Source organism: Hevea brasiliensis, chromosome 7 (assembly GCF_030052815.1).
Source record: "Hevea brasiliensis isolate MT/VB/25A 57/8 chromosome 7, ASM3005281v1, whole genome shotgun sequence".
Taxonomy (NCBI): Eukaryota; Viridiplantae; Streptophyta; class Magnoliopsida; order Malpighiales; family Euphorbiaceae; genus Hevea; species Hevea brasiliensis.
Genome location: NC_079499.1, coordinates 68,769,019 through 68,790,775, shown reverse-complemented (window position 1 = coordinate 68,790,775; position 21,757 = coordinate 68,769,019). Strand labels below are relative to the sequence as shown.

Genomic DNA, 21,757 nt, shown 5'->3' with positions numbered 1-21,757 from the left:
CCATGTATGCAGTCAGTATGGCTAAAAAGCCATGATATCACATAATCGGGCATAAAAGCCATGCATACGGGCATAAAAGCCATGAATACGGGCATAAAGCCATGAATACAGGCATAAAGCCTTTCGCGATCGCTAAAACAATACCCTATTGGCATGCCAATCTATCCAAACCAATCACATTAGGCCTACTAGGGCATTTTGCACTTTTAAGTTTCACAATTTTTGAATTTCAAGTTTTCATGTCACTATTCATTTCATTAGTCAACTAAAATGTTGACTTTTGCATAAACAATAGGTACATTGGTTTTAGTACTCCCAACATACCACATTTTGTATTCAAAACTTATTGGTTTTGGTCACTTTCTCAAAGTTTAGGTCATTTTGGCAAAATTGCCAATTTTTGGTTTTGGTGTCACTATTCACCTCATTGGTCAACAAAAATGTTGACTTTTGGATAGAAAATAGGTGCATCGACTTTGGCACTTCAAACATACCACATTTTACATTTAAAACTTGTTGGAATAAGTCACCAAATCCATTTCCAAGCTTAGCACTAAGGGGCAGAAATTTCAGAATTTGTACCAAAACTTTACTATTCCATTAGGGACTGTTACAGTGGAAATTTGAGGAAATGGTAAACATGAAAGTTGTTCCTTATTTTGTCTAGTTGAATTTCTTTTTTTGAATCACTCCATTTGGAGTTTTTTAGCTCAAGTTATGGCCAAAATAAGTTTACTGTTCACGTGCACTGTTCATGCTGAGATTTTGGGTCTGGCAGATTTTTGGTCCAAATTTGGTCAGTAATTTGGTCAAGTTAAGTTCATAATTTGGTCTAACTTTCTTCATATGAAATGTTCTACCATACCTTAGGTTTCCATCGGTTCAAGAATCGCCTAAATCCGAGTTTTCTAGAGAGAGTTATAGCCATCCAAACATTACTGCTCAAATGAAAATCTGCAGAGTTGCAGGTTTGATAACTCAACTTTGCCCAATACTTTGAATGGGTTAATGGCATAATTTTGGGTAGGTTTCTTCATGAAAGTTGTTTGTCTATATCATATCTTGTTTCTTTAAAAATTTCACGTCAATTTGACCATTCTACAGTGAGTTATGGCCAAATGAACAGTTACTATTCATTTTCTGCAGGTGCTGGTTGCAGGGTATCCGGAATGGGGCCAACTTTTGGTCCACTTGCTTTGGTCTTTTGGGCATGGTTTCTTCAGAAAAAATGTGCCATTATAAGCCTAATTTCATGTCCAATTGGCCAAACACCAATTGGACTTACACAGCCAAAGTTATGGCTATTCAAGTGGGCTAGAATCACAGCCTCCCTACTGGTTACCCTAGGTAGCCTACCAATTCCGTTTGCATCACTCTAAATCTCTTCAAATTATGGTGAACTTACCTCAAATGGTCACTAATTGACCCTTATAATGTTCACTTACCACTTCATAAGCCAAAACCAAATTTCACTCTCCAAAACCCTAGTTCAAATTCATGATTTTCACAATTTCTTTAGTTAACTCTTTCATTCTTTGTATATATATATATGTATACACTTTAAACATAATCTCCAATTCAATCTAAGTCCATTAATACAATCAAACTCATTCCTTCCTAGGGCTGCCGAAAATTCAAGGGATGCATACACTTAACTTTTATTCATTTAATTTACAATTTCTCACTTATTTCAAGCTTCTAACATGGAATCAAAGAAGTATATATATAAGTAGGCACTAACCTCACTTTAACCTCTTGTAGGGCAGATTTCTCCAAGCTAAAACTTCACTTTCCTTCCTTTTCTAGGCTGCCAAACACTTCCCAAGAGGTAGAGACAAATTTTTAGTGAAGGGACTTAGGAGAGTTTGTGGTGAAATAAGGATGAAAATGGAGCTTTGGTTGAGATTCAATGGAGGAAGATGGGAGGGGGTGTAAAACGTTTTTCTAAGGAGAAGAAGGGCTGCTGATTTCTTTTGTTTTTGGCCATATTTATCTCTTTTTATTTATTAATTAATAGGTTGTTTAATTGTGATTGGTTGGAAGTAAGTGAGTGACATCATAATATGTCATAATTTGCTTAATTTTTTATTTTTCTTTTCTTTTCTTTTCTGCCACATTTCAATTTAATTTTTAGCAATATTTATTCATATTTTGAATCATAATAATTATTTAATTAACTGGACAAGTCGGCCAAAAATCACCTCTGAAGGCGAAATGACCAAAATGCCCTCCGTTTGGCTTAACGGGTCAAAATTGTTTGTACCGATTGAAAAATTTTTCTAAATATTTTCTTGGCATTCTAATGCCATAGGAACCTCAATGACCCTTCTCTGGAGTCCCAAAAATTATTTTATGAATTTTTTCCCGGGTCTAGAGCTCCTCGTTGCGAGAACCGCAACTTACCTCTGGTTACCCATCGCTTGGGCACCGGCTCACTTGACTTAGTTGTATTTTATTTCTAACATTTTTACTAAATTTTTCTTATTAATATTTGAGTTAATTATGGTTCCTGACTTTAGTTTAAATATTTTTCCGAACGTTCTAGTTGTTCGGACCGACACCGGTCACCGGAACAGTAGAATGTACAGAGTTGCTACGGGGAGGGTGTTACAACCCACCAGTGAGATATGGTTTTCTTCATGAAGATAAACAAGAATTGTTTACTCATGAAGAAGTAGATCATGGAGATGATCCACTTACCTATGAAGAAGCTATATCAGATATAGACTCTTCAAAATAGATTGAGGCTATGAAATCCGAAATTGATTCCATGTATAAGAATCAAGTTTGGGATCTTGTTGACCCACCTGAAGGTATTGTACCTATAGGGAATAAATGGATTTTCAAGAAGAAAATTGGTTTTGATAGAAAGGTAGAGACCTATAAAGCAAGGCTAGTAGCGAAAGGGTTTCGCCAAAGGCAAGGAATCGACTATGAGGAGACTTTCTCGCCTGTTGCCATGCTTAAATCAATTAGGATTCTATTAGCTATAGCTGCATACTATGATTATGAGACTTGGCAGTTGGATGTCAAGCTAGCTTTTCTCAATGTATACATTGAAGAAAATATTTTCATGGAATAACCTAGGGGTTTTGAATCCTAAGATTGTTCCAAAGTATGCAAGCTGAAGTGATCCATTTATGGGTTGAAATAAGCTTCGAGGAGTTGGAACATGTGTTTTGATGAAGCCATTAAGTCATTTAGTTTTATCAAAAATGAGGATAACCCATGTGTATATAAGAAGGTTAGTGATAGTGCTATCACTTTCCTTGTCTTATATGTGGATGACATTTTATTGATGGGTAATGACATAGGTATGTTGACAGCTATAAAGGTATGGTTATCAAATACATTCTTCATGAAAGACTTAGGGGATGCAACCTATATTCTTGGGATTCTCATCTATAGAGATAGAGCGAAAAGAATAATTAGTTTATCCTAAAGTCTATACTTGGAAAATGTGTTAAAGAGGTTTAACATGCTTGATTCCAAGAGAGGATTGTTACCAGTGAGACATGGTATCCACTTTTCTAAAAAGATGTCTCCAAAGACACCTAAAGAAAGAGATAAAATGGCCAGGATTCCGTATGCTTCGGCTATTGGAAGTTTGATGTATGCAATGATGTGTACTAGGCTGGATATCGCACATGCTGTTAATTTGACTAGCAGGTTACAATTTAATCCAGGTTTGGAATACTGGATAGCTGTTAAGAATATCCTTAAGTACTTGAGAAGAACTAATGATTTATTCTTGATTTATGGAGGTGGTGACTTACAATTGGATGGTTATACTGATTCTGATTTCCAATCAGATATCGATGATAGAAAGTCTACCTCTGGGTTTGTGTTCATTTGTAGTGGAGGTGCAGTCAGTTGAAAGAGTTCCAAACAAAGTACGACTGCTGATTCCACTACAGAGGCCAAGTACATTGTTGCATTAGATGCTGTAAAAGAGGCTGTTTGGATAAGGAACCCCGATCTCACCAGAAATTCAAACACATAGAAAGGCACTATCACATTATCAGAGAAATAGTTGGGCGAGACGATGTAGCCATGAAGAAAATAGCATCAGCTGAAAATCCAGCTGATCCATTCACGAAGCCTATATCACAAGCTCAGGTAGACCGACATCTTGAGAAGATGGGTCTAAGATATTGTAATGAATGACTCTACTGCTAGTGGGAGATTGTTAGTAGTATGCCCTAGAGCATATTATTTAGTATGTATCTTATACATATTTTATTAATAAAAGGCAATTTCACTTTTCCATTTACATAATGTATTTATGTGTAATAGAAAAGGTCTATTAATATTTTGTTAGAAATTCTATTCTTAAGTTGTTAAGAATATAAGTGACAATATTTCTAGCACAAAGTATCATAAATTGGTTCACAATCGAGGATACTTCACACAGGACATGACTTATCCAAAAAGATTGTAATCATGTTTATTCCCAAGGTAAATATATGAGATATAAATAAGATGGAATGGTTAGTCTCATGCCATATAACAAATATGATAGGCACTTATACATGACAAGTAGGCCGAACCAGTGACACATATGACAAGCATATGGAGTTTACTCTTGTCAATGCATTGTCATATATCATATCAGTGCATATAATCTTTAGACCTGAGATAATATAGTTATCTTGTATATAGGTGGTTTGAGTTTAATACTGCTTTCATACTTGTACTGTGTATGGATATATGGGCATGTGTTAACTCCTACTAGTTATATATGGAGGTAGGTGTTGATCAAGATGGAATTTGTTATCTTAAGTAAATAGGGATAAAATCCTATGTTCATTTAATTATTCTTGATGTTTCAAGTTCTTGGCCACGATAGATAGATTTAGTCAGAAAAGAGTTTCTGACAAGAAAATCTAGTTAATCAAGAACTGGAATTAAAAGATAACATAATATTAATAGCAAATGGGATTTGAAATAAATCATGACTTCAGCTCGAATTGGGATTTTATAACAGAGAGATTCTAGTGCATGGTAACATATGATTATAAGTTCATTTAAAGGTATTCCTTGTTACTGATTGGGTGGCTATAGCATGCTATGCTAGGTGTCAACCATGGTCTATAAGATGCCTAAAATGATTTAGAGAAATCATTTATGTTAAGAAAGAGTTCTGATGATATTAAGAGTTAATATCATATTTCATTGTCAATTAGTGATGAGCCTAGTAAGTCACACACATACACAAGATAATCACTAAGTTAAATGTGATTTAATTGATTAATTAAAGAGTTTAATTGATTAATTAAATTGGTTTGGTTTGCAATAAGATTGCAAAGTCCCTAGCATGGCTTGAAAACAAATCTAGGTTATTGGATGTATAGTATAAGTTAAATTTATATTTAAAGTGTTTAAATATGAATTTAATTATGAGAAATTAATTAATAGAGACTAATTAATTAATTTATATTTGATATAAATTGATTAGAATAGGGGAATTGATTAGAATAGGAGAAATAATTATTTTAGGTTGAAAACTCAAAATTAAAACACAAGGGTAATTTGGTCATTTCACAGGGTGACATGTGGCACCATGAGATGGTGACACATGGCACCATATAAGTTTGCCATTTGTCTTCCTATCACGCAAGGTGATCAAAGTCAAGATTAAATCTAGCTTTGACACTTGGCTTAATGTGATTAGGTCAATTAAAATTAAGAAGCAATCAGGTGATGACATGTGGCAAGGGTTTTAAGTGATGACCTAATTATAAAAGGGAAAAGAAAGAAAAAATTCAGCCACTCTTCTTATTCCCTCAAGTGTGCCGCCATCTATAGGTCTCTCTCCTCTCTTCATCTTCTCTCATCAATTCAAAGAGAATTGCCCAAATTCTTTTGAATTAAAATTGCTAGAAATTGTTTTTAGTGTTCTATGCACATCTACAACCTCTCTAAAGGCAAATCCCTAATTTCTAATTGGTTGGCAAGGCTTGAGAAGCTGATTTAGGGGCTGCCATTGGTGATCTTGATGTGGACAAGCTAGAGGGACAACTCTTGGGGTCCTAGGTGCTTCACAAAGGTACCAATTACATCTACAGTGCATCAAAAGGTTAGTGCACATACTTTTGTATCAATTTAGGGTTCAAATGAATTAATTTGTTAATTCAAAAATTTTAAATGGCAAATGTAGATCCTAATAAATATTAAAAGTATTTAAATATGTAATTGAACATTGAAATCAATTAGGCACATAATGGATGTAGCATGATATATGAAACCCTAAAAGAAAATTTTTGAATTCAATGTTCTAATCTAACAATTTTCATGCTTCCGCTCCTTCAGAGGCAAGAGACACTATCTAAGCTACTCTTCACAGGCAAGGTTCTACAAATTGAGAACTAGGACAATATCCTAGTTAAAGGGCTTACCCCCAGTTATGGACCTTTGCAATAATTATCTAACTTAGAGTAAGGCTCCACATTGTCAGTTATATGGCCATTTCTAAAAAAAAAATATATATTTTAAAAGAAATAAAAATAATGTAAAAAAATAATATGATTATGTGAGAATTAAATTAAATTCTTTTCTTGCAAATGATTTTTGTACAAAGCCACTCTTAAAGAATTCAATGGAATGTTATTTGCCCTTAAATGTTCAAAGATTTCCTCCTAGATGTCTATAAGTAATTCAATTGAAAAACTGAATGGATTCTTTCTTCAATTATAGAACATTGGAAATGCTTTAACAATGCTGCTAGCATGTCTCGACTCATTCCATTAATTAAATTTGTTCAAGAAACACTTTTGTTAGCTTGTGTGTGCTTTTAAGGGTGCTTTATTGAAATTTTTAAATTAAAATTTGGTTTATAATTGTGAAAATTTTTAATTTAAATTTATTTCTTAAACTTTTTGGGTGGTGAAATTTAATCTCTTTCTTATTTGTTGATTTGTTGGATTAATAGTTGATCCAATTCTTGGATTTTGGTTGAGGGAGAGAGAGAGAGAGAGAGAGAGAGAGAGAGAGAGAGAGAGAGAGGATGTGTGTTGTGTGTGCTTGTGTAATGAGAAAAAGATTGGGAGAAAGAAAGAACTTTTGTGGGGATATCTTTGAGTGAAGAGAGGAAGGAGGAGATTATGGAGGGATAGCAAAATTAGAGAGAAAATATTTAAATATTAAATAATAGAAATGTTATATCAATAATTTCTCTTCAATTTAAATGGAATAACATTTTTGGTAACAAAATTAAACTTAAAAGATAAAATTATTTCATTTTCAAACATGAAGAACTGATTGATTATTTTTGTCAAAACTTAGAGTTGATCTTATAAGTTATCCTATATTTATTTATCTATTTCTGCATAAATTTTGGTTATTATTATTTTTTTAACCATTTTTTTTACTATTCAATTTAAAAAAGTTATTTTCTAAAAATAAGTCGATGAAAGTTGGAAAATCATTCCTAGGTTAATAATTATGATGATTAACGTTCTATAATTGCAAAGTTGAAGGAAAAAGAGATGGGAAAATAAAGAGTCCCACTAACACTTGAACTCGGATTGCTCGATTCAGAGCCCAAAGACCTGACCACTAGTCTATGAGGCCTTGTTGATTTACTTTATGAAGAGAAATTTATATGTCTTGTTTAGGTCTGTCCACTTTTAACTCGCACCCAAGGTTTATTGTACGTACACCACCAAAAGCCCTGATGAGAAGAGTCCTCTGTAGATCTCCTTCGCCTATCTCTGCAATTCTACACTTGTCTCAAACTCCTCTTCACTGCAACAATGGTGGGTCTTTGCCAAAGTTGGGTCCTACTCCCAGCTTCACCTCAACTTTCAGGTGGGTTTTCATGTGCAATTCTCTTCCTCCTCCAGAATGGATAGACCCCTTCATTGACCTGTCTGATGTAGCCTCAAGAAACTATCAAGACCTTAAGCCCTCTCCGTGGGTCCACCAAATCATTAGTCTCTTAGATGGGTCTTCGAATATGGAATCCAATCTGGATTTTTTTTGCCACAAGTTCTTGATCAAGTTGTCGCCAAGTTTTGTCTCGTTTGTTTTGAGGTCGACGGAGGTACAGGGAAATCCTGATGTTGCTTGGAGGTTCTTCATATGGGCTGGTAAGCAAAAGAAGTACACTCATAACCTTGAAGCTTATGTTTCTTTGATCGACGCTTTCGCTGCGCATGGTTATTTGGATAGAGTTAAGTTTGTATTTAGTATGTTCAGAGAAACAGGGTTCTTAATGACTGTTCACCCGTCGAATTCTTTGATTAAGAGCTTTGGGAGTTTAGGGATGGTAGAGGAGCTATTATGGGTGTGGCGTAAAATGAAGGAAAATGGGATTGAACCAAGTTTATTCACTTATAACTTTTTGGTTAATGGTTTGATTAATTCCAAGTTTATTGAATCCGCTGAACGGGTTTTTGAGGTTATGGAGAATGGAAAAATTGGGCCAGATGTTGTTACATATAATACAATGATTAAAGGGTACTGTGAGGTGGGGAAAACCCAGAAAGCTTTTAAGAAACTAAGAGCTATGGAGCTAAGAAATGTGGCACCTGATAAGATTACTTATATGACTTTGATTCAGGCCTGTTATGCAGAGGGAAATTTTGATTCGTGTTTAGGTCTATATCATGAAATGGATGAGAAGTGCTTGGAAATTCCATCACATGTGTTTAGTTTAGTGATTGGAGGACTATGTAAAGAGGGCAAACATGTAGAAGGATATGCTATTTTTGAAAATATGATTGAGAAGGGATGCAAAGCAAATGTGGCAATGTATACAGCTCTGATCGATTCAAATGCAAAATGTGGTAATATGAGAGAAGCTATGTTGCTTTTTGAGAGGATGAAAAAAGAAGGGCTTGAACCAGATGAAGTTACTTATGGGGTCATTGTTAATGGCTTGTGTAAGAGTGGGAGAGTGGATGAGGCTATGGACTATATGGAGTTTTGCGGAGGCAATGGTGTAGCAGTCAATGCCATGTTTTATTCTAGTCTCATTGATGGTTTAGGGAAGCTTGGGAGAGTGGATGAAGCTGAGAAACTTTTTGAAGAGATGGTCCGGAAAGGATGCCCTCCAGATTCATATTGTTATAATGCGCTTATTGATGCCCTTGCTAAGTGTGGCAAGATTGATGAAGCATTAGCAGTCCTTAAGAGAATGGAAGTGGAAGGCTGTGATCATACAGTTTACACGTTCACAATAATCATAAGTGGGTTATTCAGAGAACACAGAAATGAAGAGGCGTTGAAGATGTGGGATGTAATGATTGATAAGGGTATCACACCAACTGCCGCTGCTTTCAGGGCTCTATCAATTGGGCTCTGTTTATCTGGTAAGGTGGCCAGAGCTTGTAAGATTTTGGATGAGCTGGCACCGATGGGTGTTATTCCTGAGACAGCTTTTGAGGATATGCTCAATATTCTGTGCAAAGCTGGCCGTGTGAAGGAGGCTTGCAAGTTGGCTGATGGGATCGTTGATAGGGGCAGAGAAATACCAGGAAGAGTTCGCACTGTTCTAATCAATGCCTTGAGGAAAGCAGGCAATGAGGACTTGGCCTTGAAGTTGATGCACAGTAAGATAGGCATTGGGTATGATAGAATGGGTAGTGTTAAGAGGAGAGTAAAGTTTCGGATTCTTCTTGAAAGTTGATCTTCAGCCATATGTTAGACTCTATAACTCTTTTGGCTATTGATTCAAAGATGATGACTCTTGCTCGTTTTTGTGCATAACATTATTGAATACAAGAAGGCTTTGGCTTAACTGGCTTGCAAACTTTTTAAGTCAGTTGTAGCAATTGTTTAGGCATAACCATTTGGCTGACAATTGTGATAAATTGTGTTCATTGTAGCATCCATGTTCATGTTAAGAAAGTATCTTCTTTTGGTTATGAGGTATCATCTGTGCCTCTTTTCTCATTTATAACAAGTGGGGATTATCAATCTGCATAACCATTGGATTGCAGTTGCACAGCATTTCTCAACTTACTCAATTTTACTCATTTTATGGACTTGGGGACAGGGCTATAAGGGTGATTTTATTGCAGGGTGCTAGAAATCCTTCAGGTGTAGCTCTATCACATAGAAGGATTGAATGTATATATGCTAAATGATATCAGGATCTCTAGATGCATTATTTTAGAGGATAGTCATGATTGAGTCTACATATTAGTGACATCAATTTTACAAGAGAATATCGGAACAAATTCTTGCTTCATTCAGTTATTTTATATAAATACTGAACAGCATAATTTAGAAGCATAACGTAAATTTTCTGTAGCCCAGTTAGCCGTGTGCGGGGTTCTTACTCCCTGAGAAACTACTCTTTAAAATTCATGGAAGGAACAACAACAAATTGAATAATTTGAAGAGACTGATTCTGGGAATAGGGTTGTAGGACATATAGTTAACATTTCAATTGAATAATCGGAAACGCCTTAAAATTTTGGTCAGAATTATTTTGAAGTGCATAAAGTGATGTTTTTCTTGAGCAAACCAAAAATTGAAATAGTCTCACTTCATTTGCGTCAACGCCTCTCATAGCTCCAATGTCTGCTAATCTTGACCAGGGTATAGCTGTGGGCTTCGCTTTGGGCCTTGAGGCCTTGTATTAATCTTTGAACCTTTCATATTAGTGTAAACCTAAAATGAAGCTTAATGTTTCATTAATAGTATATCTGCAACTAAATGCTAAATCCAGTTGACCTGGGTATACGTTAATCTTTAGATTTTTGTAAATTTGTACTACTTTTTTTTTTTTTTTCTTTAATCAATGGAGGTATTCTGGCATATGAAATCATTATTAGAGCTTGATAAAGTGAATACAGAGATGCATTTATATTGGTTGTTATTGGCATTTGTTTGAAAAAAAAAACATTTATTGAACTGTCGTGGTTAAGGCTTCTCAGCAAGATTTATCATGCATGAAATGGTTCTAACAAGTCTGCATCTTTCTGAGCATGCTTGAAATGTAATTATTGGATAATATTGTTGATAAGCCCCTCAGAAGGTCATCCAGAGCTATTGTTCCCAATAAGAAGTATTTGGACTAAGGGTCCTACTGCTTTTCTATTTTTAGCATTGCTGCTATTTTTTATTTACTGCCATTAATCTTTTAAGTTGTTTTACTTAGTCAAATAGCACTCAGTTGATCGTGGCAATAATATCTCTTTGTGCTAAAGTGAGGCCTTAAGAATAGGACTAAGTAGTTTTATTTCTTTCCTATTTATATTCTTCTCAGAGTGATAATGGTAATCAATGAAATATCAGTAACTTTCTTAATTTTCTTCTATTAATTTTCTTGGCTTTGACTGGGACCTATCATTGGTATCAGAGCCTCAATTTTTTTTTCTATTCTTCCTTTCTAATGGCTACAAACAAGGAAAGAATTGAAAACCTCGAAACTGGGCTTGGTCAAGTCCAGGACAGTATGTCACGAATTGAAAAAGGATTTGGCGAAGATTTACAATATATCAAGGCGGCACTCTCCAAATTGACAGAAACTTCTCTTGCCAATAAGGAGGAATCAAGGCTGCGGCCGAAGCTAGCCAGATACGTGCTACTCTGAAGTCTTAAAAGACGGAGGGAAGCCACTATTCTCTCGCTAAGCTCGCCAAACTCGAATTTCCCAAATATACCGAGACGATCCGATCGAATGGTTCACGAGTAGATCAGTTCTTGAATACCGGAACACCGGATGCGAAAAAGTTTCCTTGGCATCATATCACCTCTGGGGAAGCTAACGAGTGGTGGCAATGGCTTCGACTTAACTTATGCCGAGGCGGAAAAGGGGTATCGTGGGAAATATTCTCAGAAGAATTGTGGTCCCGCTTTGGGCCCACCGACTGTGAAGATTTTGACGAATCTCTCTCCAAAATTCGTCAGACTGGTGACTTACGTGATTATCAAAGGGAGTTTGAACGATTGGGTAACAGGGTGAGAGGTTGGACTCAGAAGGCACTAGTTGGAACCTTCATGGGGGGACTTAAATCTGAAATCGCAGAGGGGATCAAAATGTTTAAACCCAAGACCTTGAAGGATGCAATAAGCTTAGCTCGAATGAAGGATGAGCAATTGCTTCGTCATAAAAAAGCAATTCGCCCATCTCTCCAAACGAGTAATTTCTCTCCATCAAAAAGCAAACCTTCCACTCCTGTGAAGCGACTAACCTGGGACGAGATGCAGAAGCGAAGGGCACAGGGGCTCTGTTTTAACTGTTACGAAAAGTTTGCTCCTGGTCACCGTTGTACTAAGTCACAGCTTCTCATCTTGGATGGTGGATGTGATCAGGACATCGATGAAGATGATACGGAAGCGGAAATTTCCTTGAATGCCTTAACCGGTTGGTCTTCGACAGGAACGATGAGGGTAGAAATTCAGTTTAATTCTTGTCAATTGATTGTCCTCATTGACAGCGGTTCGACTCATAACTTCATCAATGAGAAAATCGCCGGTTTGCTCAAATTGCCGGCCAGGCCAACAACACCTTTCAATGTTAAAGTGGCGGATGGAAGTCCATTGCGATGCACCGGAAAATTCAAGGATATTGCTTTTTCTCTCCAAGGTATACCATTTATAGCTATGTTCTTTTCTCTTCCTATAATGGGTTTGGACGTTGTGTTGGGTGTACAGTGGCTACAACAATTAGGGACGGTGGCATGTAATTGGAAGAACTTGACTATGGACTTCACATGGGCAGGCCAACCGAGACATTTGCAGGGTATTTGCAGTCAGCCAATTGAACCTCTATCCTTGAAATCAATATCCAAGGAATTGAGGCACAATAGTACGACTTTTGCAACTGTCTCGAAAACTCTGACCACACTTCCCGAGCATCTACATCCTAATATGTCGCATCTGTTAACTCGTTTTTGATGTATACCGTAGCGAGTAAGTGCCTCCTGGCGAGAAATTAATCATCACATTATTCTTAAAGAGGGTGTTGATCCGTGAATGTTCGCCTACGGATATGCTCACTTCGGAAAAATGAGATCGAAAAACAGGTACAAGAGATGTTGACAAAAGGGTTGATTCGACCCAGCACTAGCCCCTTCTCATCCCGTGTTCTACTGGTCAAGAAAAAGGATGGCTTCTGGAGGTTCTGTACGGACTACCGAGCTCTTAATCAAGTCACTATCAGAGATCGTTTTCCAATACCAACGGTCGACGATATGTTAGATGAGCTCCATGGTTCCTCTTATTTTACTAAATTGACTTTATTGCAGGATTTCATCAAGTCAGGATGCATCCTCCTGATATTCATAAACGGCCTTCCGAACTCATAACGGCCATTATGAGTATCTGGTGATGCCTTTTGAAGTGCAACGCGCCTCCACATTCCAGCGCTAATGAACACCGCTTCGCCCCTACTTAAGAAAATTCGTCTTGGTTTTCTTTGACGATGTTCTTATTCTGATCCATCATGGGAGACTCATCTGGAGCATGTGCAGTTGGCATTACAGCTACTGCGGCAACATCAATTTTTTATAAAGCTAAGCAAATGTGCTTTTGGACTCAAACAAATTGAATATTTGGGCCATGTGGTTTCTGGAGATGGAGTGCGGTGGATAAATCGAAAATCGTGCACATCGATTGGCCTACTCAACAACGATCCACCGAATTACGTGGGTTTTAGGACTCACCGGGTACTCTGAGAAAATTCGTTCAATCTTATGGGATTCTTGCCCAACCATTGACGAATTTATTGAAGAAAGGCAAATTTTTTGGTCACGAATCTTGAAGCTTCTTTTTAGCTTTGAAAAATGCTTTGTGACCACACCAACATTGGCGATCCAATTTTAATGAACCTTTTTTATCACTCACGATGCTTCTAATACGAGGATTGGTGCGATTCATCCACAGCGAGATCGCCCATCGCTTTTATGAGTCGTGCTTTGGGTCCTTCAAGCAAGCTTGGTCTACATATGCTAAAGAAATGCTCGCCATCTTGCGAGCAATCGAACATGGCGTCCTTATATTTTGGGTCGTAAGTTCTTTATTCAGACGGACCAGCGTAGTTTGAAATACTTGGTGGAACAGAGAGTTGTCACTCCAGAGCAACAAAATTGGGTTTCAAAGTTACTGGGTTATGATTATGAGATACTTTATAAACCGGGCAAAGAGAATTGGGTCGCAGATGCTTTATCTCGCGTCTCTGGAATTCCAAGTCTAAATTCACTATTTTTGCCACACTCTTCTCTTTGGGATCGCATTAAAGCTACCCTCACTACTGATCCATATATGCTTCGAATTGGTCAATTGGCGTCTGATCGCCCTGGGCAACCTTACATTTGGAAGAATGGATTGATTTTTTTTAAGAATCGGGTGGTCATTCCTCCTCAGTCTGATCTCCCTACTCAGCTTTTACAAGAGTTCCATGATTCTCCTTCGGGTGGCCACTCTGGAGTCCTCCGCACATTTAAACGCATCGCACAACAATTCTATTGGCCTCATATGCGATTGCAGATTCAGAAATATATTGCGGCGTGCTCGGTGTGTCAAAAAAATAAGTCTGCTACGACTTTACCAGCAGGTTTACTTCAGCCATTGCCGATTCCTCACCAAGTTTGGGACGACATCGCAATGGATTTTATTGATGGGTTGCCTCCTTCCTCTGGTAAAACTTCTGTTCTGGTAGTAATTGACAGATTGAGTAAATATGCTCATTTTTTGCCATTGTCTCATCCATACTCTGCTAAGGTCATAGCTGAATTATTTGTAAATGGAGTTGTCAAGTATCATGGCATGCCTAGGTCGATCGTCAGTGATCGTGACCCAATTTTCATGAGCCATTTTTGGCGTGAGTTCTTCAAGCTCTCTGGAACCCAATTAAATATGAGCTCTTCTTACCACCCGCAAACGGATGGCCAATCCGAGGTTACTAACAGGTGCTTGGAGCAGTACCTTCGTTGTTTCGCCAGTCAGCAGCCTCGAAAGTGGTGTTCATTCTTACCTTGGGCGGAATACTGGTATAACACATCTTTTCACATTTCTATTGGTATGACACCATTTCTGGCATTGTATGGTAGGAATCCTCCAATGATTCCGCGGTATGAATTTGGTTCTTCTCCAGTTAATGAGGTCGATCAAGTTTTGGCTACCCGTGATGAGATTTTGAAGGAGCTTAAGCTTCACTTGTCATGTTCCGTAGAGTACATGAAACAGGTGACAGATAAAAAACGCAGGGATGTGGAGTTCTATCCAGGTGATTTTGTCTATCTTAAGTTACAACCGTATAGACAACAGTCAGTGTATAGGCGTGCATTTCAGAAGCTGGCTAGTCGTTTTTATGGACCTTTCATGGTTGAAGAAAAGATTGGTTCCTTAGCTTACCGCTGCGACTTCCTTAGAATCCAAGGTTCACCGGTCTTTCATGTCTCCTTACTTAAGAAACATGTGGGGACACATTTCTGTTTCTTCCAAATTCCTCCACTCACCGATGATGGATATTTTGTTCTTGAAATTCTTGAGATTTTGGATACGAGGTGGGTTCGTCTTGGTAATCGTTTCTGGAAGAAAGCCTTGTTCGTTGGAAGCAATTGCCCCCTGAAGATGCCACTTGGGAAGTTTCTTCGGACTTATCTGCTCGGTTTCCAAATTTGAACCTTGAGGACAAGGTTCCTCTTCAAGGGGGGGGTACTGATAAGCCCCTCAGAAGGTCATCCAGAGCTATTGTTCCCAATAAGAAGTATTTGGACTAAGGGTCCTACTGCTTGTTCCCAATAAGAAGTATTTGGACTAAGGGTCCTACTGCTTGTTCCCAATAAGAAGTATTTGGACTAAGGGTCCTACTGCTTTTCTATTTTTAGCATTGCTGCTATTTTTTATTTACTGCCATTAATCTTTTAAGTTGTTTTACTTAGTCAAATAGCACTCAGTTGATCGTGGCAATAATATCTCTTTGTGCTAAAGTGAGGCCTTAAGAATAGGACTAAGTAGTTTTATTTCTTTCCTATTTATATTCTTCTGTAGCAGCAGTAATGGTAATCAATGAAATATCAGTAACTTTCTTAATTCTCTTCTATTAATTTTCTTGGCTTTGACTGGGACCTATCAATTGTACCCGGTAGTTCTTGTTTGAGATTGGATAGATTCCAACCCCCTCTCAAGCGTCTTGTGAATTGTGATGTTTATGGTCTGCTCTATATGTTCATCTTTAGTCATGAGCTCATTATTGATAAATTTTGACATGGTGTTCTTCTCATCTTTCTGAAATTTCCAGTTCCATACAACAACAGGCATGCCTCTCCTTGTGATTGGATTTAGGGACCTACAAATATTGCAACACACAATTTGGTTGCAATGTCCTGCAGCAATAAACTTCCAAAGCTAGCTCTACCTAAATGGCGGATTGTGCATGATTGATTTCAAGCCAGTCAACATTAACTCTCTTGCTACATTCATATTATGATTGATTTCAAGCCAGTCAACATTAACTCTCTTGCTACATTCATATTATATCCTTATTTTGCTAAAATTTGATATCTGATTTGCTTTAATGGTCATATAAATATATGATTTGTCAGTCGTTAATTCTTAGAGTAGTCCCAATCAATTAGTATTGTTATCTGTTTTGAGCAGTCCCTTTTGTACTGTCTTTATCTGTCAATGGAGCCATTCAATCCCACAGCCAATTTGCATTGTACTTTCTCTTTCAATGGCAATGGTAGGGGTCTACAGATGTTTTAAGAGGTTGTAGGGGCAGTGGCTTTTGTTTCAGCCAATAAAATTTGCTTGTCTGGAATCTGAAAGTGGTTGGCAGCTACTTCAAGAAAGAAAACGACTAATTCTGATTGCCAGTATTGCTGGTTGATGAAGTCGAGAAAGAAGAAGAATAAACAAGACATTGTGAGTGGGCCGAAATTCTTGGTCCACAGATTTTGACCTAGCCAATACACCTTGATAATTGCCAAGGATGCTATTGGAGAAATCAGTACAAGTTTGTTTCGCTTTTCCAGAGGGGACTTGTTATTGCCAGTCTGTGTATGCAGGACAGGGTGCAAACAATTAAGGCACTCTTGGTAGGTCTCCTGCATCTAGCAACAGTGAAAGAGCTACAACTGCTGTTGCATATCTGCAGGTGACCTCCTCCTCCTGATAACTTGTAGCTGGCTGAATATTTTGCGCCCCTACTGGGAAGGAAATAACGATGATTGGCCATCACTTGTTGGAATTGATTCCACTCAAATTTAAAACATGGAGAAGCATGAGAAACTTCCTGGATTTTACCTGAATAATCTTTTAAAGTTTACAGTTGAATTGTATTTACCAATCATGCAGATACTACGTATGCTGATGCATTTGAAGTCTCTGTACATGATTAGCTAATATTTTCAATTTCTCAGCTGCTTAAATGAAACTGCTTGCCAAGTTAAGCCTAAAGGTTCCAGGGAAATCTCTGGACACTTGCAAGTTTTGGATGGCTCATGATGATTTGGTGCCTAAATATCTGAAAGGTAGAAGTTTGATGCCCCTTGTATGTTTGGTGAAAGGGGCAGGGAAAGATCACATTAGAGGCACTTTATTTTCTCTGAAATATGATGATGGGTGTTGCATTAACCGACTAAATACAATATATTTCATTTTCACGGATGCTCTAGAGACCAACTAACAAACATTGTAGAAAGCTGCAAATGTCAAGCCACAAGTGGCAGATTGTTTGTGGATCTGTCTAGATTGACATAACAATGAAAACCTCGTTGTATAACATGTGGAAATTAAATGACCCTACAGGATCTTAAAAAAAAAGATTCAAAAGGAAAGTTATTGGATCAAAAGAATGAACAAGAACGGTAGCCAATTGACATTAACATGACAAATGAAGGGATAGATATCTTGCAAGGCAGAGAGAGCCGAAAACAGGAATCCATAAATGCATTGGAGATAATGGACCTTAAGCTTTGCAGCTAATCACAAATTATGGTGGTGAATGAAGAAAATGACCTTCGTATATTGTACCATGTTATAATATCAGAAATTGGGTGCTTTGGAAGCATCAGAAATTGAAGGAAAGCCAAAGAAAAAGTTATCAATTTTGCAAGACAATTTAGGCCTTGTAATCTGTCATGTCTTTTCCACTGTAAAATAATAAGTGGCGACCTAGCTATCATATTGGTTTGTAGGGCATCTTATAATTATATTTTCAGTTGCTGGTTCACATTAGCCACGGGAGAGGAATCTATAATATTAACATGTGGTTCGATAAGCGTAGATGATTTTAAGATTTCATAACCATTTGAATCCGACTAATATCTTTCAACGTGCACATGTTGTCTGTGCGTACTGATTATTTAAAATCAATTTGGATTTTATTTTATTTTAAATGATCACTTACCTAAATAAAGTCCAAATGATTTTTATGTATAATATTTTTTTAATTGATAATAAATTTATAAATTGAAATATTTATTGACATAATAAAATTAAAATTTATTTAAAAATAAGCCTAATAAAAAAAATCTCTAAGCACATTTTTTTTAATTTTATTTTTTAATTTAATTAATTTTATCAATATTGCAAAATTAGTGTTAGTTTTATTATATTTACTTAAATTAATCAAAATTCAAAAGAAATTCCAATAATTTATAATTGTCTCCAATAAAAATTATTTTTTAATTTATTTTAGTTGAAAATGATTCTAGCATATAAAAGAATTTAGTTTTCCTTTTAATGAAAATAAATAAATGAAAACACTTTTTTAATAAGCAAATAAATTATAAACTTGGTTATAGTTATATTTTTAATAATATTTATTAGAAAAGTAGCTATATATTTGTAATTAATAAAATAGCTGTTGCACTTAAATTTGATTAAAAATTCAAATTCTAGATTTTAATATTTAATTAAAGCTTATTCATCATTAATATTTACAAAAAAACAACAAATTTATAGTAAATAAAATAGTTATAGTAAATAAAATAGTTATTTAGAATTTCATATCTATTGATATAAACGTAACTTTTTATATAATTAAATATTTAATTTTTAAGTAATAATTTTTAACTACATTAATTAAATTGTTAATTTTTTAATTGTAATTTTATAAATTTTGTTAACAGCATTTTTTTTCTATCCTATTATTCTCCCCTTGCATATATATATATAATTTAATATTATAAGTTTGTAGCGAATCACAAATTATGGTGGCGCATGAAGAAAATGACCTTTTGATATTGCATCACGTGATCATATCTAAAATTGAGTGGTTTGAAAGCATTAGAAAATGAAGGAAAGCCCACGAAAAAGTGTCAATTTTGCAGGACAATTTAGGCCTTGCAATCTCTGTCATGTCTTTTCCACTGTAAAATAATTGTTGGCTACCTAGCCATCATATTGGTTTGAAGGGCATCTTATATTTTTAGTTGCTGCTTCACATTAGCCATGGAAGAGGAATCGATAATATTAAAATGAAGGTCCATAAGAGTAGATGATTTTAAGATTTCATTACATTTTTTTATAAATTTACTCTTTCTCATCTCCACCAATCTTTGAGATCCTCTAATAACTTCAATAGCTTTAATAGTTTTTATTCCTTGATTGGAGGTCGTAATAGTACCCTCCTTTACATTAGCATCTTTGTGAGCTCTAATAGAAGAAAGGCCTTCCCATGTAGAATCTTCTGCATAAAGATTCAATTGTTGAATGATAACTTGCCTCACCGTAATACCTTTCCTAAGGAGCCATTGACAATGAAGAACTTTAGTTGGTTCATGCTTACTAGTACTAGGGAATGTGGGTTGAACCAATTGATTAGTGTAATGCCCTCACTGTAGGTAGTCGGAACATTCTACTGTTCCAATGACTAATGTCTGTTCGGACAGTCAGGATATCTGGAACTACACTTAAACTATAGTGAGGAGGCATAAATTGATGGAATAAGTGTTAAGAAAATTTAACAAAATATAGGAAATAATTTTGGGACCTAATTAAAGGTTTATTTAGGTAAAAAATGACATCAAAGATGTTAAAGAAAATTAGAGAAAATAAAATAAAATTTAGAGAATTTATTAATTAGTACAAAAATAATAAAAATAACCCGATATGCACACCGAAGGGCATTTTAGTCATTTCACCCCCCAGAGGTGAATTTTGACCTAAATGTCAAATTAAAAATTGAGAGAATGAAATAATTAATATAAATTAAAATTTATGAAATGAATTGGAAAAAAAAAGAGAGAAGAGAAAAGAAAAGAAAAGAAAAGAAAAGAAAAAGGCTTATGAAATTAAAAAAAAATTAAGTACACATAAATATATATATATATATATATATATATATATATATATATATATATATATATATATATATACCCACAAGAGACAAAACCTCACCAACCATCTTTTTCTTCCTCTTCTCTCTCTCCTTGCCGTCTCCATTGGTCTCTCCCTTCCACCATTGTTGTCAAGCTTAAAGCTTGATTTCTTCTTCATTTACCTATCAAAACCTTTAGCTCTTTTTATTAAAAATCATCTCCACCACATAAGGAAGCTATTGGTAGCCATTAGAAGAAGGGAAAATGAAGTTTGCAAGTTGGGTTACAAAGGTATGTGCAAGATACCACTTTCTCTCTTCTTTAAATCTTGTAAGAATGATGAGATGAGTGAGTATCACATAAAAATGAAAACAAATGATAAGAAAATTAAATGCCCAAATTTCAGCAGCCATGGAACCCTTAGGTTTGATGATTTTAAATGATGAAAATGGGTTCCATGAGAATGTTTGATATGTTGATATGTTGGGAGTTTGAATGTATAGTATTTGTGCAAATTGAAACTTTGAAACTAGGGTTTATGTAGATGATGTGGGGACTTTATGTAAATGCTTGAAATTGACTTGGTTGAGTTGAGATTGTTGCTTATAGAAGTGTTATGTATGCCAATTGAAGTAAGGAAGATGGAGAAAATTGAAATTGGGAGTGCTTGTTTTCTACAAGTTTTGGGACTTAATGAGTCCAGCATGAGTTTTGAACTATAACTGAACTTATGTGACTCCAATTGATATGAGGCCAATTGGAGGTGAAACTAGACCAAAAATATCCCATTTTCTATGAAGAAACTATGCCCAAATTCTGTTCAAAACTTGACCTAAAAACTGCCCAAATCCGGATGACCTTGCACAAAACCCAGAAAATGACTAAATGAATAGTACATATTCATTTGGTCATAACTCCCTCTATACTGGTCCAAATAACTTGAATTTGATACCATTGGAAAGCTTAGATATAGGGCTACAATTTTCAAGAAGACCACTAAACCCAGAAATGCCAAAACCAAACCAAATTGCTGGCCCAAGTTGGGTCACAAAACTACCCAGAATTTAGTTGCCCAGAAACTGCTGGGCATAAGCTCACCCGATCAGTTTTGGAAAAATGGCCATAACTTGATCTAAAAGAACGCAAATGTAATGAAACCAATGGCAAAATGTCCACAAGACATAGACCTACAAAATTAGTATTTTGACTGTCACACCCTACCCCTCTGTAAGGCATAACATGATCTCGTAGTATACCTAATGAATTACCAACTTCGTCTACTGATAACCCATTAAATACATTACAAGGGATTTTAAAACTTTTCTTATTTCTTTTTACAGTGGTGAGCACTATTTACAGGTGTTAAAATTTTTTTTTGAGCTGAAGTGAAACAGCTAACACATTTGAATTATTAGTAATTTCTGTAAAAATTTTGGAGGAGTGCCATCTGTATTTTGAATAAAATAGTTTTTCAAAAACCTGTAAAAAGCACTTCAAATATATTTTTCAATCTCAAACTTTAACCATTAATC

The 21,757-nt window shown here is 35.9% G+C and overlaps 1 protein-coding gene across 1 annotated transcript; it reads left to right on the top strand.

The window, feature by feature from the left end:
- Positions 1-7,644: 7,644 nt before the first annotated feature.
- On the top strand, positions 7,645-16,379 carry LOC110659778 (pentatricopeptide repeat-containing protein At1g03560, mitochondrial). Its single transcript, XM_021817821.2, has 2 exons — positions 7,645-9,644; positions 16,199-16,379. Exon 1 carries the CDS (start codon positions 7,676-7,678, stop codon positions 9,629-9,631), a length of 1,956 nt encoding a protein of 651 aa, XP_021673513.2. The 5' UTR covers positions 7,645-7,675; the 3' UTR covers positions 9,632-9,644; positions 16,199-16,379.
- Positions 16,380-21,757: the final 5,378 nt, after the last annotated feature.

Excerpts from the sequence above, each read along its gene's own strand:
- LOC110659778 (XM_021817821.2), top strand. The coding sequence starts at position 7,676 with ATGAGAAGAGTCCTCTGTAGATCTCCTTCGCCTATCTCTGCAATTCTA.